The 21,531-nt window shown below is 39.5% G+C and overlaps 1 protein-coding gene across 1 annotated transcript in view; it reads left to right on the forward strand.

Annotated features, from left to right (window-relative positions):
• The first annotated feature begins 16,704 nt into the window (after positions 1–16,704).
• Positions 16,705–21,531, forward strand: part of Auts2 (activator of transcription and developmental regulator AUTS2) — a 1,133,790-nt gene continuing 1,128,963 nt past the window's right edge. Inside the window, exon 1 of the mRNA XM_010644519.3 lies at positions 16,705–16,843. Within this exon, the coding sequence (XP_010642821.2) occupies positions 16,705–16,843 (139 nt within the window). The remainder of the gene's footprint in view (positions 16,844–21,531) is intronic.

Here is a 21,531-nt window from a genome sequence, read left to right on the forward strand (position 1 = left end):
ACCGTCTCTCTCTTCACTCAACAAACTCTGGACAGAGCCTTCTGATCTCCTGCCAGCAACCACTTCTGTGTTGCTTAATACTTCCATCTTGCTCTCTGCCATGCCAAAATGAGCTGGGTTTGCCTCTTTCCTGTTACGTGCCCATCCAGAAGAGCAAGAGCTGTGGAACTGGACAGCTCTGTCAGCCCCTGGCTGACCCTACACACGAGATGATTAAGGAAGGTAATGAAGAGTGAAGGATTCAGAGGTGAAAAATGATCTCTTTGGAATCCTTATTGATCTGCCAGCTGAGGCCTTTTTTATGTGGAACCTAAACTTGACGTTTCAAATTGAACCTGACTTTTGAATAGCTCATGCAATTTTGGACCTGGCAGTGATTTCAGATGGACATTGCCTAGATGAGAAAACTGAGGCTCAAAGCATGGAAATGACTGGCCGAAAGTAACAGTGGCTAAGCGAGGGAGAGAATACAGGGCTGATGTTCTGGTCACTATCACAGGCTGCAGAAATATTTCCTTTGGTAGGACCCAAGTTCTGTCAATAAGATAATGTTGGGGGCCAGGGATTTAGTTCAGTGGCACCACACTTTCTTTGCAAGCCCAAGGTCCTGAGTTCAATCTCCAGTACCAGGAAAAAAAAAAAGCAAAAACAAAAACAGAAAGAAAAAGCAAAATAAAATAATACACTCCTGCCAATATAAAAAGGGATCAGGCCACATTGGTATAATCTGGACATTGGATCCAAAGGGGTAGTAAAAAGCAGATGAACAAGAAGGGCACAGTGTTAAGGGAACCAACATCACAGGGAACAGCCAAGAAACTCTTTCTCTCACCTTATATTAATGCACGGAGGTGTAGCCACAAGATAATGCCTCAAATGCAGAATCTCCTTCTGGGGAGAGCTACATTTTCTAAAAAGCATTTCACTTTGGGACTTTTTTCTCCATGAAGTGAAGAGTATGCGGATGGAAAGAAGGGTCTACAAGTGGGCCCCATCAGTCAGAAGCAATAGGGAATAGTACTCTCACTTAATGGGCAAGCCAGGAATGCAACCTGAATTGGGGAGAAATGGAAATTACCTGGAAGGAGAGCAAGGCATGCCCCTTCCACAGAGCATCAGAGATTCAAATCCCCTCAATTAAAATACAAACCGCCCCAGGGACTCTCACCAGCCTCATGTCAATGACTAATTAACACCTTGGCATGCATTATCACCACAGGGTTCCTTGCCTGAAAGTATATGGACAAAGAAAGGGGGCTTGATTCTCAAGGCTAGGCAAAGACTTGTTCTGTCTGCTTTTACAGAGCTACTCATAGGTCACAGATTATGGAGCTGCGATCCAGGGAAAGCAAGGCATTACTTCCTCTTTCTATATTCAACAAAGACTCTTAGATCCCCTTGTCAATGAGAAGAGAGCCACTGAGGGGAATCAGCAGGAGTCCAGCCACTCAATGAACATCGTTTATACATACTTATGAGACAGCGTACACTGACTGATCCCCAAATCCAGCCAAGCACAGGACTAAGCACATGGCTGCAAGGATGACAAAGGCACATCCCTGCCACTGAGGAGGGCAGAGTCTAGCAAGAAAGAGCAATGCTCATACAGGTGACTCCGATGAAGTGGGATAAGGACTACACAAAGCAAAGGAAAATTTGCTACTGATCTACTATGGCCCAGTAACTTTAAACCATTCCTTCATCAGTTCACTGAACAGACATTTAGTAAACACCAGTAGCAGCTGTGTTAAAACTACAAAGTTGGACAGACAAGATCTTTGCCCTTGAAAGAATCACATCCTATGAGGGAAAGATACATGGATATGCAATGAAGTGGGGAAAGTTATAGTTGCTGTATCAGAAGTCTCGGTATGCACAAAGGACATTGAAAGAAGTTGATTCTTTTTTTTTTTTTAGCAAAATATGTATTGGTACATTTTAGATCTACATAATGGTAACATTCAGCATAGGGAATTTGTACCAGTACATGATATATCTTGCTTGTTTTTTTCCCCATTACCCTCTCTTTGACCCCTCTTCTCCTCCTTGTATATGAAAGCTTTATTTCCATTTTTGCCTTCAAATTTCTCTCCTCTTCTTTTTCTTGTCTCTTCTTTCCTTTCCCCCTCCCTTCCTCTTGTTCCTCTTCTCATTTGAACATTTTCTTCCCATTTCCCAGTGTCTATTGTATATTTTAGTCCTCATTTCCACTTTTGGTTTCTCTCACACCAGAGAGACAATGCAGTATTTAAACATGTGTGTTTGATTTATTTCACTGAAGAATATGGTCTCAGGGTGCATCCATTTAGCTATAAATGTCACAAGCTCATCCTTCTTTATGGAAGAGTAGTACTCCACCATATTAAAAAACACAACTTCTTTATCCATTTGTTGAATGATGGGCATTTGAACTGTTTCCAAGATTTAGCTATTACAGATTGTGCCACCATGAACATGGGTGTGCATATATCACTATTGTATGATGCTTTTAATTCTTTGGGGAGGATACCGAGAAATGGGAACAGGTGGATGATGTGGAACCTCCAGTTTCAGCTGTTTGAGTAGTCTCCACACTGATTTCCACAGTGCTTGCACCAGTCCACGCTCCCACCAACAGTGCAGAAGGGTTCCTTTTTCCCCACAGCCCCAAAATAACTTAATTAATTCTTTTTAAAAACTAGATTGTAGTTTGTAAATGGGGAGGGAAGCAGGGGGTGAAGGGAGGGCAGGGACAAGGGGGAAAAATGAGAACCAAGACCTGTCATGTAAAGGTACAAGATCCCAGTAATGAATGTAACTGTACTGTATACCTAGAATGTACCAATAAACAATAAAAAGAAAAAAATAGATTGTATTTATTTATTTATTTGTTTGTTTTTGTGCCAGGGATCAAACTCGGGACCTTGTGCATGCAAGGCAGGCAGCAGGACCACTGAGCTGAATCCCGACCCAAAAAGTTAATTCTTAATGGCATCTCAAAGCATCTGGTTTTACACTAAGTGTATGCTGTGACTCCATTTACAGTACTAGAAGAAGCAGCAGAAGCTACTATGAACAAATTCAAAACAGTATTTCCCTTTGGAGAAACAGTGTCAGGTCCTTTGACTAAAAAGGGACATGAAGGAATTCCCTGGTACTGTGGTAATATTTTATACCTTGATAAGGGCTTGGTAATATAGATAAATACATTTGTACAAACACATCAAATGGCATATTTAAGATTTGTGAATTTAGTTGTTTGTAAATTTTGCTTCTAACACACATTAAATTCTAGGTAGCGATACACACAGTGTATCAGAAGATGTCCTGACATCTGCAACTTACTTTGAATTGCATAAAAAATAAGATGGATGGGTGGATGGAAATGTGTTAAATCAAAAATAGTGAAGTGTCAATTGTAGAATCTAGGTAGTAGGTACACACTGTATAAATCTCAACTATTCTCAAAGTTTGACATTTTTCAAAATAAAGTTTTAGGGATGTGAATTTGAAAAGTTAGATAGATATTCCCCAGGCAGACATGGTGAGAAAGGGCCTACACCTTTCCCAAGTTCACCAGCCCTTGTCTATTTTCCCACCTCCTCTATAAAGCATGGACACTAAATATTTGCTTACCTCCTTTGCAGCAAGGAGTAGCCATGTAGCACAGTCCTGGTCAATGAGGCATTAAGGGAATTCTGCTACTTCTTTTGGGAAGGTTTTTGCTTAGTTTGTGATGCCTCTTCCTGATTTGAATACAACATGATATTTGGAGCTACAGCAGCCCTTATAAGTACTGAGGAAAATCCAAAAGAATCAGACTCCCATTCTGACATTATCGAGCCACAGAATCAATGTCAACAGCTGCTCAATTTCAGACTTCTTGCTGTGTTAGAAAAATAATTCCTTATTTGTTTTAGTCACTTAGTCAAGTTTTGTGTTACTGGCAGCTGAGATATTCTGAGCATGAGGCAGAAGGGTAAAAAGCCTGGATTTCAAGTAATTGCAAGCAATTTGATGATTGGAACCAGAGCTTGGAAAGGGAAATGTGGAGCAAAAGAAGTAGGTGGCTGAGTGCAGTGGTGCACACCTGTAATCCCAGCTACTTGGTGGGCTGAGGCAGGAGGATTTCAAGTTCAAGTCCAACCTGTGCAACTTAGTGAGACCTGTCTCAAAATAAAAATAAAAAGTGTTGGGAATGTAGCTCAGTGGCAGAGCACTTGCCTAGTATGCATGAACCCCTGCTTTCAAATTATAGGAATAGGAAGAAACCATACTGAACTTCAGATTCTCTGAAGGTAATAGAGCATGGGTGTGAGGGAAGGGGAGTTATCAAATTGCATTTTAGAGCAGTGATTCTCAATTTTTTTATAATGATTAGAATTATTTGGGGTTAAAAAATACAAGTTCCCAGCTATGCAAATACAAATTGCCCATGCCTGTAATCCCAGCACTCTTGGAGACTAAGGCAGGATGATCCCAAGTTCAAGCCCAGCCTAGGCAACTTACTAAGACCATGTCTCAAAGTAAAAAATTATAAAAGAGGTGGGATGTAGCTCTGCGTGAAGGCCATGGGTTCAATACCTAGTATTCCCTAACCATAACCACGCCCTCAACTAGATTTTCTAAATCCCACTTGCAGAAATTCTGATTGTGGATGTCAGAGCCACACTCATATCCTCTCCTTTATCAGCAGCCCCCATATCCAGTTTGCACACTGACAACTTCCTGTCTCCATATCTCTCTGTCTCTCTGCCTGGGGACTTTCCCTGGTCACAGAGACATACCACATGCAGACATGGGACACCAGAAAGTGATAGACAGTTGATGACCCCAAGAGCAAACTTCAAGGAATGAGGAAGAGCTTCCAGATTCTTTGCTCATCAGTGGGCTGCTACTTGGCATTTAAGAGGTCAGTCCACTAAGGGTTGAGCCCTAGTTGCCCACTGTGATAAATAACCCTTAAAAGATCTTTTATTGGCTTTCTTTCCCTTCCCAAACCTCCTAAAAGTTTGCTCCTGGAAATCACCTTCGAATAAACTCAAGGGTCTTAATCCTTGGCTAAAGCCTTGCTTCTAGAAGAACCCAAATTAGGACCCTACTCAGCATGCCTAGGAATGTGCATTCTATCACCACTCTAAACATTCAGACATGTGGACTCAACCTCAGTTCCTCTCCCACGAGCAACTTCCCCAGTCAACACTGTCAGAAACATTTGTAGATTAGATTGAAATTCTTCAATGGCAAGCAGATTTTTCAGTTGAGTAGAGAGAAAGAGATTAAACCAATTCTCTAGCTAATTCAGTTACTCTATGAAAAGTTTCCAAACAGAATCATTTTCAAAAATAAGTCCTAAATGCAAAGGCCTTAAATCAGCTTAATGATGTTGAAAAAATAATCAGGAATTGTCTACAAAACCCTCAGTACATAAAAAATAAGAATAAAGAATCCTAAATGCTCCTTATTGTTATGGCTTGTGTCTAGATGTCCCCACAAAACCTTGCGTAGGTGCAGTCATAGGTGGAGTTTTCATAGGTGACTTGATCTATGATAATGGGATAGTGTATGATGCTGGAATTAAGGTGTGTGATTACTAAATTAGTCCCCTGATTGGTTTGTCATAGTTCTGAGTGGGGATCATGGGAAGGTCTACCCTGGGTGTAAGCGCTGCCTGTCCTAAGGGCCTGTAGCCTAGATAGACTGCAAGAGACAGAAAGAGATCTGCTGTCACTGCTTGATGCTTCTTCACAACTTGGCTGCTTTGATGACTTCTGCCTGCTATGAACTGTTTCTCTCTGCAATGTCCCTCTGCCAGGCCATCCTGCTTTGGAGCCAACCAACTATGAATTGAACCCTCTACAAACTGCGAGCTACAATAAACCTTTCCTCCCTTAACTTTGGGTGTTAGGTATATTGTCTCAACAATGAGAAAAAAGTAACTAAGATACTTACTTGATGACATCCAGAATTATTTTATGTCTAAATTAAAGAATATTCAGTATCTATTCTTTTAGTTGATTTCAGTGAGAAATTTGTCTGTTACAGAAAAAGAAAAGAATAGTAGATATTAGTAGAAGAAATGACTTTAATTGTGTCTAAAAGTCAAGCAAAAATTCTCTTCTCTTGCTTCAACATTTCCTTACTAGGAAAAGAGAGACTGATCCAGTATTTTCATACTAGCTGGGCATGTCGGTATACACCTGTAATCCCAGCACTCTGGGAGACTGAGGCAGGAGGATTGCAACTAAGCCATCTAGCAAGACTCTATCTCAAAATTTAAAAAATTTAAAAGGGCCAGGTACATAGCTTGGCATGAAGGCCTTAGGTTCTCTCCCCAGTAATAAAAATAAAATTCATACTATCATTTGCCCTCAAATAAGGATTCCAAAATGAGGAACTGGTGGAAAAGAAGACAAAGGGGCCAGAGGCGAAGGCTGTGTTCTTCACAGAGGCAATCTCAAGGGCCATGAGCATCAGGATCTCCTCTTTAATAAAGGCCTCAAGGAAGCTGGGTACAGCACTCCCTACCTATGGTTCCAGCTGCTGCAAAGGCTGAGGAAACAGGATTGTTTAAACTTAGAAGTTCAAAGCCATCCTGGGCAACAGGGTGAGACCCCACCTAAAAAAAAAAATCCTACATAAACTGACCCAAGGTTTATGACCTCCCGTGAATGACCTATTACCTCCTAGGCATAAGCCCTAGGGATGTGCTCTGAAGGTAAAAGGGCTAATTGAATATAATAAATATAATGCGAGTGTTCATCAGTGACCCTCTGTACCCCCTCCAATCTCAGTGAAATGGGCAAAATGATACAACTTCTGACATTCCCTCAATTTAATTACAACAGGCTGGAGGATGAAAGGAGCAATGGGGGAAGTTAATTAGTAACAAGCCACAGGCTAGAAAAAACAAAAGACCACTTTTTTCCCTGAACAAATGCTGAAACCTTAACTCCCCACCACTGCCCATCACCAGGGCCACTGGGCCCTGTTTACATCTAAACTTTCCAGCCTGTTAAACTCAACCAATCCAGAAGCAGCAATTAGCTTCTCCTTTGGCTGGGCCTCCTACCTCAAAGCTTTCACACTTCTCCAAATCCTGCTCCTCTTATCTCTAGCCAATGTCAAGTTCAGGGTAAATGGTGCTTTCCTTCCCCAAAATGTATGAAAATACTGTTAGCTCTAGGTATTAACTTCACTGCTGGCAGATGCAGGAACATGTCCAATGTCCTTGTTCTTTCTGTTTTCTGACTCCTATCTATTACATTTCAGTAAACCTTTCTTTTATCTCAGAGATCTCTGTCTCAAGTTTGGGTTTCACAAGGTTAATTATATTTCCATAAAGCTGTGTTTAAAAATGTGAATACATTTCCAAGAAGATGGTAAAATTTATTTAAAAAAACCAAAGTGTCCCATTATTGTAAGCTGTCTTATACATTAAAAACAACAACTACAACAGCAACAACAACAAAAACCATCAGTCAGGTGGGCCTGGGGCCATCTAGCACTCTGGAAAGCTAAGGTGGGAGGATTGCAAGTTCAAGTCCAACTCGGGCAACTTAGTGATTTAGTGGGACCTTGTCTCAAAAAGAGAAAAAAAAAATCATTTAAAGAAGTTTCCAGTTGCTAAGGGGATAAGTGGTTAGGCACTTGGCTAGCAGACGCTGGCTTCAATCCCCAGCACCACACACACACAAATACAGTTTCCAGCTGCAGTTCTAGGGGGAAAATTATTTTCAAGAAGACAGGCTTTTAGACTTGCTCTGAATTACCAGCACCCAGCACTAGTGGTGGTGAGCTGCATTCCACACCTCCACCCTGCCCTGCTCTGTACCACTGCCCTGCCTCTGTGCCTTTGCCAGAAAAATCACAATGATATTGTCCTGCTGTTATTATAGGAAGGTACACCTAATGCCACCAAAGGCAGGCAGGATATTGTGGAAGCTTCCCATTAAAATCTTCAAGAGAGGACTGTCTTCAACTCTTCCAGCTAATATCGTCTACCTGCTGTTCTGGCAGACATGAAGATGCACGTTTTCAGGAAGTAACTGTGGGCTACAGGGAAAGCTGCTGACTGATAAAGGATAAAAGAAGAATGCAAAAATACTACCGGATCAGCTTTTCTTTAATACTAACAGAAGAGATGCAGGGAAAGTCTGTGTTTCTACGCCTTGGATTAATATGAGCATGCTGTGTGTGACAGTGTGTGTGTGTGTGTGTGTGTGTTCTACAGTTGAAAAGTGAGTTTTTACTCTGAAGAATCATATAATGCCACCAAAAACTCTCCCAGGAAAAGCATAGGAAGAGGATATTTTGGTATAACAGGAAAATAAGAAACCATATATCCATATTTTGAGCTACAAGGGAAAAGGTAACTTTAACCATTGGCTCGCTTTTATTGCTTACCAACCACAAACATTTTTTCAAGGTAAGTGTGGTGATACACACCTATAATCCCAGCACTCTGAGATTAGGAAGACTGAGGCAGGAGGATTGCAAGTTGGAGCTCATCCTGAGCTGTTTAGCATGACCCTGTCTCAAAATAAAAATTAAAGTGGACTGAGAATGTAGATCAGTACAAAAGCCTTGGGTTCAATTCTCAGTGCTAAAAACAGAATTCTCCGAGAGCCTATGTCTCACATGCTTTTCTGGGTAATACAGACAGTCTAAGAAGTAGAATCTCAGCCCTGGAGAAATTCACAGTGTGGTTGAAGAGAAATGACAAGAACATAAAAGATAAGTAACAGCCATGTACCTGTTATGCAATAAATGACAAGAGTTGAGGTCAATTATATCATTATAAAGGTTCACATAAAAATCTCTCCCTTTCCTCGGGAAAATTTCTTTAGTGGGGGTGTGCAGGGAAGGGAGGAACTTAATTGCTTAGAGTAATTTTTGATGTTTGCACATAAACGGGTAATGATATTACTGATCCTCAACTCAAACTCTCGGCAGAAACAGTTATGAAATCTGCTGGGAATCTGCACCTGGCAGGCTGGTTTCCCTATTCATCAAGGAGCCATGGAAAAGAGCCCTACAGTGCCTCCAGCTCTGAGGACGTCACAGCAACCTGGGGTGCTCACTAAAGGTCATTAAAAGTTCTGGAAGATCAAGAACGTTGGCACAGCCCTATGCAGCAGCATCAAATGGGAAGGAGACTGCCCTTCTTATCTCGGGCCTTCGAAGTGCTTCACAAATCAATATTAGAAGCTGCATTTTAGAAGTTACACCGTCATGTGGGCTGTTCTGTGAATTGGCACAAAGGAAAAAAGGAAAGAAAAAAATGCACTTTTTTTTTCTTTAAGAATTCTATTCATTGTGAAACTCAGGAGCTGTTATTTGGCCCCCAAATAATTGTCCATGTGAAAATAATGAATACTCCACTTATTACTGTTATAAGAACAATGTTAGGTTTTTTTAATATCTTGATTAAGGTATTTTTAAATTTTTGATTAAAGTGTTTCTGAAACATTGAAAATAACAATATATCCCGGAAAATAATGAGTTTCCTCTTGTAAGCTGTCGAACTGTTTACTCCAATAACTGAATAATAACAGCACATCAAAGCCAGCAGTGGTAATTAAATGATTTGTGAACATAGGTTAACAAATTAGTGCATCATGATGTGTAATTGTCTAATTAGGATAAAAATGCTAGTCCTACCTAAAAGACTGACAAGATAACAAAACAAGAAGGAATAGGTAAAAAGCATCATGCTAAAAATTAGAATGTCATTTTTCTGCTCACAACTTGAGATGGGCTAGAAGCACCTTCCAGATCTTACATGTCCAGGTTTCACAAATGGGTTCAAGTACAGTCAGTCAAAGGAAGAATAAACAATATAGTGGTGTACACTTGTTATGAGTTTGGGTTAAATTGGGAAATGTCTGTATGACCGCCAGTTAATTGTTTCTCTGCTTGGTTTTGTGGCACTGGGTAATTGAACCCAGAACTTTCACACTGAGCTAATTCACTGGTCTGGTCCCTTTTTTTGAGACAGCCTTACCAAGTTGCTAAATTGTCTTAGCTGGGCCCAAATGGAGGACCCTCCTGACTCAGCCTTTTGAATGCTGGGAGTGTAAGAATGCACCACCATACCCCACTTTGTTCATAGTTTTCATACAACAACTACCACCAGCCCAGCCTGTGAAGGAACCTGAAAGAAATTTCCACTTTAGCCATGCAGGATCTAGAATTAAAAAAAAAAGAAAAGCTAGAGGAAATAAGGAGTATTCAGCCTTCCTCTTCCATAAGCATTTGTTCATGATCTACTTATTCTATACATATTTACTAAGTGCCTATTATATGCCAAGCCAAGCTTTAGGCCTTTCAAGGGATATAAAGACTCACAAAACTTAGATGGTCTCTTAGAGAGTTTTCTTTTTAACCAGAGAAATTAGGCACACACATAGCGATTAACATTAAATGGTGAGGTCAGTGTATAAGTAGGGTTTCAAGAGAGGGACAGATAACTTTCCCTTAGAAAATCAACAATGTCACTGCCATGTCAAGAGATTGGTCTCTGACAGTGGGGAGGGTTGGTGGTAGAATATTTTCCAGGCAGAGGAAAGGGCATGCACAGAGGCACATGTCATTTATTGTTTTTTTCTGCCGCCAGTTGGGAAGTTTAATCCAAATCAGATCCCAGAAATGAAACCAGTTCTGTACTTATTTCCATTGGCAATGGAAGCTGCTGGGCAGCTGAAAAATTTTACTCTCCCATCAGCCCATCAGAAACACAGCAGTGAGTTTGGGGGCTCCACAATTCTTTGAATCATTGGTGATCGTCTAAACAGTCGAGTCCCCTAAATATATACAAAACTGTATTTGCATAAATCTGAGCCAATAAGGAGGACTGTAAAATGCACACAGAGCTCTTTCTGTCTCGGAGCAGTGCTTGTGACATCGTTAGCCACTTTCACTCCCATCCTTGGGAGGAGGGAAAGCATTCCCTCATTCCTAGGTTAATTCCCTCTCCATTACCGCATTCTCCCGGGCTGCCTTGGTGAGCAACCTCAAACTGCTGGCTAAATACAAAGTAAGGATGTGTTGAAGGAAGTTTCCTGCTTTTCCTATTAGTTACAAGAATTGGTGGTACCGGTTGTTGGGGGTGAAGAGCCACTGTTTTCCTTACTTCTGTCATGAGTGGTTGGCTCCAGGCTCTTTGCTAAGTGACCACCTTGCTGTAGGGGATCTTGGGAAAGTCATTTAATTTGCTGAGTCCCTAATGCTCCCCTTTACTGGACTAAAGGAGCTTGAAGAAGGGAGGTGGAGATGGAGCTCAATAATAGTACACTTGCCTAGCAAGTATGAAGCCTTGGGTTTGATTCCCAGCATTAAAATAAAAAAAAAATAAATACTGGGCTGGGAATGTAATTCAGTGGTAGGTTGCTTGCCTAGCATGCACAAGGCCCTGGGTTTCAGCCCCAATACTGCAAAGAGAAAAGTAAAAAAAAAAAAAAAGGAAACCACACAAGTTGTTGTAAAACGTGTGGACTTCTCGTGGACTTCTTGAAGAGACACACATGTTGAACTGGACAGGATACCTGCATGGTAAAGCAGGCAAGCCACCCAGAGAGTCCCTTTGCCCACCAGAGTCTGTGATTCACAGGACCCTTCTCCCAAGAGTAACCCAACAGCTGTCAATGACATTCTCAAGGGAAGGCAAATACAGTACTATAATAAGAATAACTAATTTGAGGAAGATATCCTAAATATAATTGCACTGTATGTTATGGTATCAGATGCAGAAGCAATCTGATGTCGGAAATTAAGAAGGACTCAAAATAGTTTATGTAGGTAGGGAAAATGAGTTATTTTGATATTTTTAAGGCCTTCGATATTTTAAACATATATACACTAATAAATTCATCTATCATCCATTCATCTCTAATTTGTACATAAATGTATTTAAAATCAGTCAAATCAAATTGTTTTAATAAGGGCTGGGGATTTAGTTCAGTGGTTCAGTGGCCTGCCTTGCAAACGCAAGGACCTGAGTTCAATCCCTGGTACCAAAAAAAAAATTGTTTTAATAAACCAAAGTATTGCCAAAAGGTAGAGCAAGATTAAATGGTCAAATTACAGTGAATTAGATAGAATTTACCAACAATTTTTTCTACTAATTTGTAGCCTATTATTGTTATTATTAATTCTGACACATCTTTTAAAAACTTCAGCCTAAAAATTTGCCTGCAATGAGAATTTAGAACACGTAACACCTTCCATGATATAGCATATTTACATTCCACAGATATAATGTGGTAAAGTTGTTGGTTTATGGCTGGTTTAGGAATTCACTTTTGGGATTTTGCAGCTTTATCATCCATTGAACATTTTAAAGTGGAAAGTTTAATGATTTATCTTCTGTACAAATTGCTTTTCTGATGATATTATTATTGGAATAAAAGTCCTTCTTTGCAAAGGAAATCTGAGAACATTGTTTAAGGCTCTGAATAAGGAATAACACTGCAAGGACCAGAAGTTTCCCAAAGTGCACTAGACCTCAGCATAAGGAGAGAGTTCCCTCCCCATTCTTAGAAGGGTTTCAGCAGGTGCCGGGTGGCTGTCCCATAGGCTCCTAGAGGAGACAGGATCATTGGATGTGAGGTTAGAGGTAGCCTTGGAGGCACTGGCTAGATCTAAGACTTGTGACATTTGTGATCTGAGAGCTCATATAGGACTCAGTAGCTAAAATATCCTACCGTGCCTGAGAGCAGTGCACTCTCACACTAGGATTCTCCCATAGGGAGCCACCACCATCCTGCCACATGGGTGCTGACATTAGGTTGTTTTCTGGTTTCTTGGTCCAAAATGAAACTGAGTTTTATTTTGACTAAAGAGATTTTAATACATCTGGGGGAACCGGAAAGCTATAATGACACACCTCAGGTCTCTCAACAGCACATTGCTCCATAGCCAGCCTACGCAAGAGAGGAACGCATTAGCACATGCAATAAAATTTCTATCTCAGTCATTTACTATTTAGTGAAAGGCTAGAGAAAGTAAAATCAAACCCAGATGCAGTTCAATGCCCAGGTCAACAGTGCGATGTGAGCAAATGATGAGCATTTCTGTTCATTTTCCTTGGCGGTTATCCCAGGCTGTGCCACATCTGTACTATTAAGCCTCTCAGAAAACATGGCAGAAAACATGTGCTGTCTTCACCACGTTGTGGTGCCCCTTCTGGAGGAAAGTGGCAGCTGCTGTGGACTGACAGGGCTCTACTTACAGCAAATTCCACAATTCAAGGGGAAAAAGAAAAATCCATCACCCTTCATGAACATCAGAGCTACAATTCCCAGTGACAGGAAGCAGAAAGAAGGAAGCAACACGAGTGTGGGTGAAGGCATATGCTACAGATGAGTCAGTGGCGTTTGGATCTTACCTCTGAAATGAGCTAAATCAGTCATATTGCAAGCACCAAAGCTGTGTGTTGAAAAATTAACCATAAAAAGACAAGTGGCAAATTAGCTCTACAATAATAAAATGCCCTGAACTGATAAATTCAAGGTCAAGGACACACATTCTGATTTGTAGGCTTTGGCGCCTACCACTTGGAAAGAAATGAAGCCCCACTATCAGAGGCATTTAGTTAGCACAGCTGTGTTCTTTATACACAGTCAGCAGAGCTGTCACCCAAAGGACCTTGGCCATAATATTAGAGATATGGGGTGCAAAAGCCTAAATTAACATTTGGTCTAGCATATCTGTACCCTTGAATAAATCATTTCATCCTTTTTTCTTGAGGTACTGGGGATCAAACTCAAGTGTCCCATCTGCTAGGCACTCTACCATTGAATCCATTGAACTACATCCCTAGTCCTTGTTTCACTTTCTAATCCTTATCCACAAAATTGCCATAATAAAATCTACTTAACATGATTACTGTGGTGATTAAATTTTATAATTAATCTTATTATTTGAAAAATTTAATGAGCACTTAAACATGCCAGGCACAAAAGATCTGAGTAGATATTTCTCCAAAGACCTACAAATGGCCAATAAGCACAAGAAAAGATGTTCAACATCATTAGCTATCAGTGAAATGCAAATCAAAACTACAATCAGGAGCTCAGGAGCTGAGGGTGTAGCTTACTGGTAAAATATGTGCTTAGCATGCACAAGGCCCTGGATTTGATCCCTAGAACTGCAAAAAGAAATGGGGGGGGACCTGATTCTATGCATGTATCAGAAAGGCTATAATCAAAAAGATAATAAAAGGTGTTATTGAGGACATGAAGAAATTAGAACCTTTGTATGCTGCTGGTAGGAGCATAAAATGCTATATAGTCTGACAGTTCTTCAATGGGTTAAACCCAGAGTTTCTATAGAACATAGAAATTCCACTCCCACTTATATTACATGCTTAAGGGAAATGAAAACATACATTCATATGAAAATTTACATGCACATATTCATAACAACATTACTCATAATAGCCAAAAAGTACAAGCAACTTCAATGTCCATCATTTGCTAAATAGGTAAACTGTGGTATGACTTTATTTATAAATAGGGGCAAAGTAATGATATATGTTAAAACATGGATGAACATTGAAAACATCATGCTCAGTGGGTGAAGCTGGTCACTGAAGACCACACATTTGACGATCCCACTTATATAAAATGTGTGGAAGAGGCGCTTTCATAGAGACAGAAGGTAGATTAGGGCTTGCGTGGGCCTGGAAGGAGGATGGAGGGGGCAGGTTTGGGCCGGGAACAGCTAGGAAGTGCAGAGTTTCTTTTGGGGGTAATGAAAACAGTCTGAAATTTATTATAGGGATGCTTTCACAACTGTGAATATACTAAAAGCCAGTGAATCATACATTTTAAGTGAGTGAATTGTATGGTATGTGGATTATATTTTAATAAAGCTATTTTTAAAAAAGTGTACCAGGCAATTTGCTAGGTACTCAATACATAACGAATGCGAAATGCACATGGTATGTGCTTAATAAATACAATGCAAACACATAATGCCTCATTTAATTTGAATAAAGGGAAAAATAACTTTTAAAAGGAATACAAGTGCATGTGAAATATAGAAGCCTAAATTAATATACTAATTAGGAATAAAATAACCATAACTATAGCATATCAGCATGTAGTATTGTAGTGGGATATCATTAAACTGTACTTGAATGTATAGTAAGGCAAAGCCTTTAATGGCAATAATCTTTGGCAATTTGCTATTGAGTCAAAGCATTATTTAACAGGAAAGTGAAGCCCATTACAAACTATACCTGAGAATCAAAGACAAAGAGATGAAATGATGGTTTATTACAAGAGATCCAAAGAGGAAACTGCCTCTTTGTCGGCTTGTCTCACATTCTGAAAGCTCATAATTCCTGCATTTTCCCTTCTCCAACACAGTCATACTCACTGCAAGAAAATAGGAGTCTTGCTTTTCCTTATTCAGGAAATATGAAAAAATAAAAGGCATTGCATACTTCCCTGGTTTTAGCCTTTCCCACCCTTCTGTTACCCTCAAGAGGCTAGCATCTGACAATGTAAAGAGCTAGCACGAGCCTCAGAATTATTGATGGGCATGGGTTCCACAGAAGAAGTCACCATGCATATCCTGGTCAAACAATATGTGGACAGGCTGGGGACAGATGCTGACTCCTACCCCTGCTTTCAGTGGTCCAAGATCTTAGCATTACTATCTAGGCTTGACACTGCAAATAGAGTAGGGGGAGCACTTTCACACAAGAAAGATGGGGTGCTGGAATGTCTCACATGGCAGGAGACGGACATCTGTGTGTGGCTCTGGGGTAAGGAACTGGTATTGTCCTGACTCCAGTAATGACTCTAGAAGGACAGGATGTGTGGGTGCATCAGTTTACTTAGAAAGTAAAGCAGAGCTTTGGGAGTATTGAGCACTTGCTTAGCATGCATAAGAGTGTAGGTTCAATCCCCAGCAACTCCTCCCCCACGGAAAAGAAAGATAAGAGAAAGAAAAGAGGCCACTGTGTGGAGACACAACAGCAACAAATAGAGCTGAAGTTAGAGATAAGAAGAAAAATGAGAGAGGGAGGAAACGAGACAGGGGAAAAGTATAATGGTGTATGTGTGTGTGTGTGTGTGTGTGTGTGTGTGTGTGTGTGTGTGTGTGTGTTTTAGTTACTTTTCTTGTTGCTGGGACAAAAAACCTTACATCCACAATTTAGAAGAGGAGAAATTTGTTTTGGCTCACACATTCAAAAGTTCTAGTTCCCAGGGGGCTGGCTCTGCGGTTGAAACAGCGTGGTGGAGGACATGTCAGGTGAAAGCTGCTCAGCCCATAGTAGCCAGGAGACAGTGTGGGAGGAGGTGGGCAGGGAAACACAGCCTTGCAGGTCTCCTTCTAGGTTACCACCTCCAACCAGGCCCCACCTTCTACTGGCACACTCAGCCATAGCCCCTGCCCCCCGTTATCTAGTAACTTTCCAAACACATGAGACCTTGGGGAGACATTTCAGATCCAAACCACAACACTGTGCATTTAAAAATCCGCCAGAAAGGGAAATGTTAACTTGAAACGCCGAACAGAAAAAAAAGACCCCTTTCTGGTAAGACATCTTTCCTAAAGTGAAATGGTGGCAGGAGAAGCTAAAATATATTGCATACTAATATATGTTAAGAAGAAAAAAAATAAGGTGGTTAGCAAAGGAGAGAGATGGCACTTCAAAGCACTACAGAGATAAGGAGTGGACATAGAATTATTCATAATGATATGGCAGGGATGCGACCTGTGTGCTCAGAAGAAGGCCATGACAAGGACCGGGACAGGAGGAGGCCAGAAGTGAACAATGTGATAAAAACTGAGGCCAAAACTGACTGCATGAGGAACGTGGCTAAAGGAGAATGTCCACGAAGACAGAGTAAAATCAGACTCAATGACAGAGTCAGAGAGAAAGAAACAACCATGATGTATCCCCAAACAGAAGCAGATTTAAATGAAATTCCAAAGCATTTACTGAAAGGCTTACATGATTCTGAAGAAATGTAGAGCATAAATATTTAATTGGGAAGAGCAAGAGCTTGAAAATAGACTGCAAGTTCTAAGCCTGAAAAACAAAACAAAAAAAGTTAGTTCACAATTTATAATTAAATTATGCTCCTTCTTTTCATTCATTACTTGTTTCCTATGTAACTGAAAAATGCTTTCCCACAGCAAGAATGTGACGATTGATGGCTGAATTCCAAAAGAGACTCACATACACACACATCTACTTGAATTATTAAAACTACCTTCAGGCCTGGGGGGTATACAGTTCAGTGGCAGAGTGCTTGCCTAGCATGTGCAAACAAGGCCCTAGATTTAATCCTAGCATTGCAAAAACAAAAACCTCACTATTCACAATAACTCTACTGGTTTATTAGTACCAGGCTGAGCTCTGAATCCAGACAGTGAGGAGTATATTAGTCAGTTTTCCATTACTATAACAAATACCTGATATAAACCAACTTATAAGAGAAAAGGGCTACTATGGCACACAGTTTCAGAAGTCCATATGGCTGAGTGGACACATTAGGGCTTTAGTTAGCTCACTGTGATGGGAACACATGGCAGTACAAAGCCATTCACCTTATGGCAAAAATGCAAAAGAGAAAGGAAGATGAGAGGCTTGAGTCCTGCAATCCCCTCAAGAGTATGCTCCAGTGATGTGAAAAATTCCCCTAGGCTCTCCATTTAAAAAGTTTCCATCACCTCCCAATACCACCAGGCCAGGGACCAACCATCTAACCATGAGCCACTGAGGGATAGTGGCTCTTTGCTACAGATCTGTACTGTAGCAAAGACTCACTATAGCAAGATAGGAGCAGAAGAACAATGGGGAAGGAAGGAATGATAAATAAGAAGGAAGAGGACAAGGGAAAGGGAAAAACTGAACAAAGTTTCCTCATTCTGTTTGAACACCGAGGCTCCAGTCTTTCTTCTTTGTTAGATATTGGAAAATTATCTAAATTTATGGCTGATATGAGAGCATTTATAATTCATGTCCCTTACCTGTCCTAGGGAGAGTTACTTGGAGCTTATTCATTTATTTTGTTGACAGAATTTTGCTCTGTTGCCCAAGCAAGCCCGGAGTGCTTGGTCTCAAACGATCTTCCTGCCTCAGCCTCCCAAAAAGCAAGGGCCATAGGCATGGGCAACCATACCTGTTGTTTTCGTGGAGCTTGAAAAAGTGTGAGGGACAGTGGTTCCGCCACCTGCCTTGCAAGCACAAGGACCCGAGTTTGATCCAGAGTACCAAAAAAAAAAAAAAAAAAAAAAAAAAAAGGGGGGGGTCAAAAAAAAAAAAAAAAAAAAAAAAAAAAAAAAAAAAAAGTGTGAGGGAAGATGTCTGCTAGTGAGAAAGTTCTAGTAGAATTCTCCTAACCATTCCTGCTCTTCATAGCCTCATCCTTTTCTTTTCTTCTATAAAAGATCCAGGGTTTGATTTGGAGCTTTGATGAGTTAAATGTACAGGGATGGAGCTGTTTGTAAAGGGGATGATTACGAGATAGAAAGTATCTACATAGCAAAAATAATGTATTATGTGTGCCTAGAGAAGTGATGTTGTAAGGTAGGGATGAAGCTCAGAGGTGGTTGAACTCTTTCATAATAGAGAAGTACTCCATACTGGTAAGCATTTCAAAGCACTGAACCAATGTGTCCAACTTGTGGGATTACTCAGATCCATAAGGAATGTAACAATTTAAGGAAGTAGACGAATGACAGATAATTTAGAAAAGCATGGAAAATCAACTTGGAAATTGAGGCGTGGAAAGAGAAACTGGCGGGCAATCGGAAAGACACAAGCGTGGTAGCATGTGCCTGTAACCTCTGCTACTCTGGAGGCGGAAGCAGAAGGACCAAAAGCTCAAACTCAGCCTGGGCAACTTGGCAAGACACTGTCTCAAAATTAATCATTGAAAGTGCTGGAGCTGTAGCTCAGCGCAAAGCCTTGGGTCCAATCTCTAGTACCAAAAGGAAACAAAACAAAAAAGATATTAAAAAGAAAAAATGGTCCGAATTACCGAATATGAAATTCACACAAGCAAGAAAATAAGATTAGTTCAACTATGAAGAAAGATAAGAGTTACTCTTAGAACAAAGAAAAATGAAAAGAATATACAGAACTCCCACTAGTCAGTATTTTGAAGGACAGTTGTTAATATCTAAAGTAAAAACAGAGGAGGACTAGAGGAGGGAACCTTCCAAGGGGCATAAAAATGTTTTAAGGGTCACATTGAGTCCCCCTGAGTTGCTAAATTACCAAGGCTGGGCCTGAATTTATAATCCTCCTGCCTCAGCTACCCATAGTGCTGGTATTACAGTTATATCCCACAGTGCCCAGCTAGGAGAGATTCTTAAAAAGTAATTTCCCATTAAAGAGTCTTCATACTGCTAAGATTTTGGGGGAAATTTTTTTGAAAGCACAATGTATTATATTATTCTGCTTGAAGGCTGGCTTTTTATTTTTCAGTGTCCCTCCTCCATCAGGGTTGCATGCCTCAAAATTGCACCATTAAAGTAACTACATACTTGGGAGGCTGAGGCAGGAGAATGGTAAAACCAAACTGGGCAATTTAAGTAGATCATGTCTTAAAAATGAAAGAGAAGGAGAAGGAGAGAGAGGCACTGGGGATGTAGCTCAACGGTAGAATACACAAGGTCCTGGGTTCAATCCATAGTAACACACACACACACACACACACACACACACACACACACAGGGAGAAAGAGGAAGAAAGTGTCTACAAATGAAAAACTTTGTTTTGCAATGTTTCTTTTCATTTTTACTTTTTGAGATAGGGTCTCTCCATGTAGTCCAGGCTGGTCTTGAACTCACACAGATCCATCTGCCCAGGCCCCCTAAAGTGCTCGAAATGCAGGTGTATGTCACCACGCCTGCCCTGTAATGTTTCTTTGCTGTTGGCTATACAAAACGTACTTTAATTCACCTTATTTTCTAAGAACTCAGTAATTTTTCAACTTGTCATCAACAACATTTAATGGAACAATAGTTGGATGCTAATATCTTGAAAATTAAGATGAAACTATAGTCCCCAAAACTAGAGTCAAGCCCCATCTCTGTCATTTACAAATAACTTAGAGCAAAATCATTTAAATTCAATTCTTTCTTCTCTTTATAAAATGAAAGGCTTGAATGAAAAGAAATTGCATGATCTTTTAGGCCTCTTATAGCTGTGCTTATTATTTTCTAAAAGATACTTAATCTATAAAAGTTATTATTAGTTTGTGGGATGGTTTTATAATATGTGATTTTTTTGCTAAAATTTATTGACAGTCTAAAAGAATCTGGTAAGAGGAAAGAAAATAAGTGGATTGTAGCTTTAAAAGTAGTATTTTTGCTATACTATGGAGAAAATATTTGGATTTAATTTTATAATTTTAAATATAGAAATTATATAAATAGGGTATAGTTCATTTAGTAATAATGCATAAGTATATGCTAGCAAATAAATGATATATTAATGATAGCTAATGAATATTTTAAATAACCACTTAGTATTATCATAGCTAACAAAATTCATATGTGTCAAATATGATGTGATCTTCAATATGACATTCTGAGATTTATTCTAGTACTATTTTAACTTTACAGATAGAACTGTGAGGCTTAGAAATATCAAGTAACTTATCCAAGTTCACACAGATTGCATAAGGTAGAGACCAGGGCTTTTTACTTCCAAAAATTCGTTGCTATTGTACATCTTATTTTGTGATTTGGTTTTAAATTTAACATATCCTGACTTTGGCTCTCTGTTTACATATTTACTGCAATAACCTCATTTCTAATGACTATGGGGTATTCCTACATGTATGCATACATTTTAACTTATTTAAATATTTCTCTTGTTGGGCACTTAAATTGTCACCAAATGTTTATTCACATACACAAATCTTTCTAAGTGTAATATTTAAAGATTTGTATCTTTAGACATTTCATCAGAATACATTTTTAGATATTATACTTAAAGTCATAAGCTGAGTATTTTTACCATCAACTACGAGTTTCATTTAATTCTTTTAAAGGTAGTTTTCAGTTCTTCAAAGTCACCTGAAAGATTGCTAACTGAACTCTTTATTGTTTGTTAATAAACTAGTTCCTTTTATGGTTTCTAGCCTGCATGTTTAAAAGAGAAATTCAAGTAGGTGAAGGAATATTTCAGTAGTTCCAACAGATAAAAGGATAGGAGGAGAAATTTTTTGTTTTCTCCATCCTTTGTGGAAAATTACAGAAATTGACAAAGAGCCAGAAAAGAAATTTATTTCCTCCATGGGTATAGTATTGGGGCTGAACAATAGAGCATAAAAATTAAATGTTAAGCCCAAATATTTTGATACCAATAATTCTTTTTTAAAAAAATGTATTGCGCATATTTAAGGTGTACAACATGTTTTGATATACATGTAAATAATGAAATAGTAACTATTAATAGCAAATTAATGTATGCTATTCATCATATCATATAGTTATACTCTTTCCTTTTTTGATAGAAAGTCAAATTTTTATATACCTATAGAAATCTAGCTATTTGGCCACCGATTTTCTAA

The sequence above is a fragment of the Fukomys damarensis genome, unplaced genomic scaffold (genome assembly GCF_012274545.1).
Source record: "Fukomys damarensis isolate Sample0158 unplaced genomic scaffold, DMR_v1.0_HiC HiC_scaffold_17, whole genome shotgun sequence".
NCBI classification, from domain to species: domain Eukaryota; kingdom Metazoa; phylum Chordata; class Mammalia; order Rodentia; family Bathyergidae; genus Fukomys; species Fukomys damarensis.